At 62.9% G+C, this 5666-nt stretch overlaps 3 protein-coding genes across 3 annotated transcripts in view; 2 read left to right on the top strand and 1 right to left on the bottom strand.

Annotated features, from left to right (window-relative positions):
- The window catches only part of MNEG_11071 (hypothetical protein), a gene marked incomplete at both ends in the record, with an annotated part of 1907 nt that extends 614 nt beyond the window's left edge, over positions 1-1293 (top strand). Inside the window, 3 exons of the mRNA XM_014040459.1 lie at positions 216-321; positions 821-910; positions 1153-1293. Coding sequence (XP_013895913.1) covers positions 216-321; positions 821-910; positions 1153-1293 — 337 coding nt within the window. The remainder of the gene's footprint in view (positions 1-215; positions 322-820; positions 911-1152) is intronic.
- A 697-nt stretch (positions 1294-1990) lies between these two features.
- On the top strand, positions 1991-3140 carry MNEG_11070 (Ferredoxin; the record flags this gene model as incomplete). Its single annotated transcript, XM_014040458.1, has 5 exons — positions 1991-2117; positions 2343-2432; positions 2606-2715; positions 2860-2898; positions 3123-3140. 5 exons carry the CDS (start codon positions 1991-1993, stop codon positions 3138-3140), a joined length of 384 nt encoding a protein of 127 aa, XP_013895912.1.
- Positions 3141-5420: 2280 nt separating this feature from the next.
- MNEG_11069 (hypothetical protein) overlaps positions 5421-5666 on the bottom strand; it is a gene marked incomplete at both ends in the record, with an annotated part of 1830 nt that continues 1584 nt past the window's right edge. The window contains one exon of the mRNA XM_014040457.1: positions 5421-5612. Coding sequence (XP_013895911.1) covers positions 5421-5612 — 192 coding nt within the window. The remainder of the gene's footprint in view (positions 5613-5666) is intronic.

The raw sequence follows: 5666 nt of genomic DNA, 5'->3' as shown, positions 1-5666 counted from the left end.
GGGCCAGCCTGTGACGGCGGGGGGAGGCGCAGGGGCACGGCCGTCTGCGGGAGTGCGTCGTGTCCCGCGGCAGACGTGAGGGCGACGCGTGTGCGCAGGAGAGTGTGCGTGCACGCCCGCGTCCCCTCTGGCGGCCAATTCCACATTGCGGGCTGCTCGCGCTTTTAACCCCGCTTGCTATGCGTGCGCGTGCGTGCGCTCGCATGCGCATGCAGGCCTTGGCGGCACAGCGAGTGCTGGTGGCCGCGGCTGTTTGCTGGCGACGCGGCCGTCATCGCCTGGGATGATGCCGACAAGGATTACTCCGACCTGCCGCACGAGGTTGGCTGGGATGGGCGGGGCCTGACCGGCTCCTGGGGCGGCTGGTGGGGCGTTTATTATATATAGAGTCCTGGTCGGCCTACTGCCGCTGCGTTGTCCGCTGCTGCCGGTGTGGGGTTGCGGCACTGAGTCGCACGTGAGCAGGAGCAAAGCGGGCGGCCTACGGCAGTGCCAGTTCGAGCGGCGCGGCCGAGGCGCGTTTGCCGCGTAGCGAATGCACATGCGTGTGCTATGGCTTGCGAAAGCATGCAGCATCGCGCACACGCGTGTGTGCGCGCGCGCACGCATGCACACACGCACGCACGCACGCACGCACACACGCACGCACGCACGCACGCACACACACACGCACGCGCACGCACACACACACACACACACACACACACACACACACACACACACACACACACACACACACGCACACACACACACACTTGCACGCACGCATGCATGGGCCCACACACATATACGCAAACACACGCACGCATGCTTCCCGCAGATCGAGGCTCTGCGGCTGCGAGAGGAGGCCTTGGAGGAGGCGCAGCGGCACGTGGCCGCCGGAGACAAGCGCACGCGCGCACGCCTGCAGGTGCGCCGCGGGCCTGTCGGCGTCCGCCGCTGGGGGCCAGATGATGCGGTCACGCCTGTTTGTGGGGTGCGGTTGGGCCGATCGATGTTGGATCCTAGCGGCCAAAACGAATTGCTGCACGGCGTTGTCAGATGTGGACAGCAGCCTGAGGGCTGCCACCAGCGCCGCGCGTACAAATGCTGCAGTATCCATCAGCACAAACATAAAGGCTTGTGGCTAAATATTTGTCTCTGCCCGCGCAGGATCAGGAGGAGGGCCGCAGGCGCCGCAGGCATGAGCGCCTCGCCGCCCTCAAGTCGGCCTGCTGGCGTGCGGCGGCCGCCGCCGCCGCCGCCGCGCCCAGCGGGGCAGCCGCCGCGCCGGCGGCCGCTGGCGTGGCGTGAGGCGAGCTAGGGCCGAGGCCTGGTTTGAGACGAGCATGTTGGCCGTGGTCCCGCCAGGTGTGAAGGGCGCCAGGCTGGCCTGCCCCAGAGGATGTGTGGCAAGTATCTGCGACGGCTGCAAGGCAGCAGCACGCAAGTCAAAAGCGCGGTTTTGTGGAGGGCGGCTTTGCTGCTGCGATTATGCAGTTCTGGCGGGGACTTTGCCCGCTGTGATCTCGGCGTGTAGAAGGGCGGGAGGGCTCGCGGCCGAATCCGCCTCGACCACTCGGTGGCTAGTCAATCTCGGTCAATGCTTGCTCGGCTGGAGCTGAAGATGCCATTGCCCGCTACGTGTGAAATGACGAAACTGCGCGGGCAACCCGGGTCAATTTGAGACAGTTATCCAGTGTTGGACAGCAAGCGCCTTGCATGGCCTCAAATGTCCTGCATTCCCTCCGTCAGTGCTGCGTCTGGTCGCTGCACTGGGCTTCCAAGGCCGCTGCACAACGGCACCCCCCCGAATCGTCATTTTAGTGCACGGATCCAATGCCATGGGCAATTGAGGCCGTGGCTGACACATGGCGCTGGGCGAATTCCAATCGCCCTTGCTGGTGACGAGCAGCACTTCAGCGGGGGAGCCCCGCATTCATCACACATTCCCAAGCCACCGATCAGCATCATCCATTCTCACTTTCTCTCACACACACCAGCAGCAACCATGCAGCTCGCTCGCCGTGTCTCCGGTGCCCGCGTTGCCACCCGCAGCACCGCTCGCCCCGCCCCCGTGAGCCGCAGCCGCTGCACCAAGGCCATGGCCTACAAGGTCACCCTCAAGACCCCCGGCGGTGAGCGGGAATGAATGGTCCACCTGTGGTGGCGGTCGCACAATCAGCCTGTGAACCACGGCGCCCACAGGCGTTTAGGTCACCATCATGGGGTAGCATGTGTTATTCCTTCGATGTCTCGCAATGTGACTCCCGGCGTGGTCGCTGAGGTCCCATGGTTGTGGCATATTGGCACCCCTGGTCTCCAGGATCCATGACCCCTCTGCGCAACTCGCAAAACCGCAGGCGAGCAGACCATCGAGGTGGCTGACGACGTCTACATCCTGGACGCCGCCGAGGAGGCTGGCCTGGACCTGCCCTACTCCTGCAGGGCTGGTGAGCGAATCCCCAGATCAATGCTAACGCACATTGGCAGCGAAACTGGTCGCGTATGCCTTCAAACGCGTCGAAAGGCGGACCTTGCTCCCGCCGCACCAGGACCAGAAGTGCAGCACTGCTGCGCCCGTCCGCCGCCGCCCACCCACCGCCGCTCAACTCCGACCCCGCAGGCGCCTGCTCCAGCTGCGCCGGCAAGGTGGAGGCCGGCACCGTCGACCAGAGCGACCAGTCCTTCCTGGATGACTCCCAGATCGGCAACGGCTTCGTGCTGACCTGCGTGGTGAGCCAGCCGCTCCCTGAGGGCCCTGCTGCTGCATGCATGATATGCGACACCCCACAACAACGCCCGAATTTTCAGTCTCTTGCGGCTAGAAGCGCCTGCACCCACACATCCCCCCACCCTGTGTCCGCCCCCCCTGCCCAGGCCTACGCCACCAGCGACGTCACCATCTCCACCCACCAGGTGCGCCAGCTGTGCACTGATCCTCCATGCTTGTTACCCATGCCTACATGTGCATGCATTACAGCCCTTGTGCGCACGCCTTTGACCCACCCTCAGCGCAACAGCGCATCATACTGTCATCGCGTGGCATCACTGTGCCACCACCGCCAGACCTGCCACCCGCCACGCTGCCACTGTGCACCTTATCACCCTCCAAACCTCGCCTCCCCCACCTTCTACTACAGGAGGAGGCTCTGTACTGAGCGCCTCATCTCGGGCGCCGCGGGCCGCACGCAAGCAGAGGCAGTGTCCTGGCTTGATTTCGGGCCAGGGCTCTGCGGCTGCTTGAACAACCTGGCCCCTGCTGCGGCTGTGGCGGGGGCTGGCGCGCGGCCCGAGCGACCGGGCCCCAATTTTGGCACGAACGACTCAGCCGCGGCGTGTGTCGTGAGCGCCCCGTCCACGCGCGCCGCGCGCTGCGGCAAGGGCCGCTGCGCCCGTCGCCTGCAGGGGCTGCCGTTTTGGCACATTGCCCGCACTGGCATCCTGCAGCACACTTTTGTCATCCATGCATGAAGGTGACCCCGCGAAAACCTTTGTTCCAGCACGCCGTGTAACAGCACACGCATTGCCCACGTACGCCTGTCTACGTCCGCACAGCAGCCACATAACCAAACAGCGGCGCAGTTGGATTTGATGCTGGACGAGGCACCGCTGAATCCTATTTGAAGTGTGTCGTGCAGTTGTGAGGCTGTGAGCGCGCAGCGACAGACAGGGGTGCAAGGCCAGATACCTGAGCAGCTTCTGAAGCAGCCATCACAAGGAGCCATCCAAAGCACAATACGCAGCTGAAACGCAGCTGCCTTGAAAGTGGTCAGCAGCAAGGCTTGGCGTGTTGCGTGGGCAAAGAAGGGTGCAGCACCTTGCGGAACACAGTTTCAGCACAGTACGGAAAACTCGACAGTAGGCCCGGCCCACACCTCTCGGGCTTCGCCGGTGCTCCTAGCGACACGCAGCAAGCATGCCCAGCAGCAAGCGTTTCCACGGCTGCGCAAGCGCTGCGTTATCGTGCGCATGCCTGGCTCAGACAGGCGGCGGCCGCGCGCCCGACTCACAGTGGTCATGTGCTGTCAATGATATAGCCCCGACCAATTTTCCTCAGAACCCGAGCTGCGATACGGCACCTGCAGTGCTCGGCAACCAGCACAAGGTGTACCAGGCCTACAAAGGATTCAATTGTCTGTGACTGTGTGTGCTGTCCACCCACATGCACGGAGCGTAGGGATCAGGCATTACAAATGCTGGGATAGTGAATATTCAAGCAGCGCGTAACCGACTTTCATCGCCTTGGAGGTCGCTGGTGCTTGTCCGGCACAAAGGCGGGTGCTAGGGCATGACCACCACGGGCGAGCCCCTGCAGAAGCGCCAGCAGCAGCTAGCCGCAGCCGCACTACTGGTGCGCGGCTGCCGACAACACCAGCAGGCTCATATCCTTGGACGATCGCCTTTTCGAAACGCAGTAATGGCACGCGCTCCGCCACCACATCAGCGCCAATGTTGCGAACACGGCACAGTCACACACGGCACGCCGCCATGTGATGCACAAGCAGTTTGTGCTCGGCAGTTGTGGGGATGTGATACCATCATCAAAAGATGCACATAATCACACATGATAACATCTGTAGATGCCTGGCGTTCTTGGGGGACGACAGGTGAACACAATTAGGCAAAAACAGGCCCAATTGACTGCGTGTGTGGGTCGAGGGTGCATGCCATTATTCATAGTTTGTGCCGAGTGCATTGTGATGCCAGCGGGGCAAGGGTATCAACCCTGCTCTCAATTGGGCGTGGGGTGCTCACTTCCGGTCCGGCGCCGTCTGCCAAGGAGGGACAGTGGGCTGCCGCGAGCCAGGGCTAAACGAATGAGTGTGAACGACGCTCAATGCCGCTTTATTTGCCGCGGAGCTTTGATGGATGAAACTTGGTGGAGAAGTGCGCAGCCGCGTCGTCAAGCAAGAGGGCTGCAAAACCTCAGTTTTGTCACCAAGTGACGCATGCATCCAGACAGCGAAAGCAATGCTTGGGTCAGTGCAGTGCACCGGCGATATGCATCACACATGAGCAGACATCTTTCGCACGTGAGTTTTGAAACGCGGCCGCCCAACACTTGGAATCTGACCGCCTGCAGCGCCGGTTTATTTGTTTTGCATTGTTGCGTCTGTTTGTGCAGCCCTGTCATACATCACCCGTGTAAGAGTGACAGGAGAGTGACAGGAAGCAGCAGGAAGCAGCAGGAAGCAGCAGGAAGCAGCAGCTGCATGGACAGCGAAGTGGGCTAGCAGCGTGCTTGCATGGCGATGCGGTGGCGGCAGCGCGTGTGATGATCAAGGGGTGGACGAGAAAGCGCCCGTCATTTTATGGAAGTGGCAGCAAACAGCCGGCCGCGCCCGCCCGCTGCAGCGGCTGCGCGGCCGCCACACATGTTGTCACCTCCCCATTTCTTCTCATGACGAGCCATGACCGTTTGTTCTTGCATTCATCCGTTACGGCGCCGCGGCGGCCGCGCTGCCACCGCGCATCACCCAGGCGACAGCCATGCGCCCCAGCGGCGGGCAGGCCGGGCTCCAGGCGGCGCAGTCGAGGTAGAACGCCAGATACTCGCGGCCGTCCGCCCACGTGACCAGGGCGGCGGCGGTGGAGGCGGTGATGTCAGCAAGGTCGGTCCCGCCGATGGGCTGGGGCATGTTTGGGGGTAGAGTTCAGGGTCAGGGTTTGGGGGTCAGGGGGGG

This window comes from Monoraphidium neglectum (assembly GCF_000611645.1).
Source record: "Monoraphidium neglectum strain SAG 48.87 unplaced genomic scaffold scaffold02579, whole genome shotgun sequence".
In the NCBI taxonomy this organism is placed as follows: domain Eukaryota; kingdom Viridiplantae; phylum Chlorophyta; class Chlorophyceae; order Sphaeropleales; family Selenastraceae; genus Monoraphidium; species Monoraphidium neglectum.
This window is presented reverse-complemented; position numbering and strand designations above follow the sequence as displayed.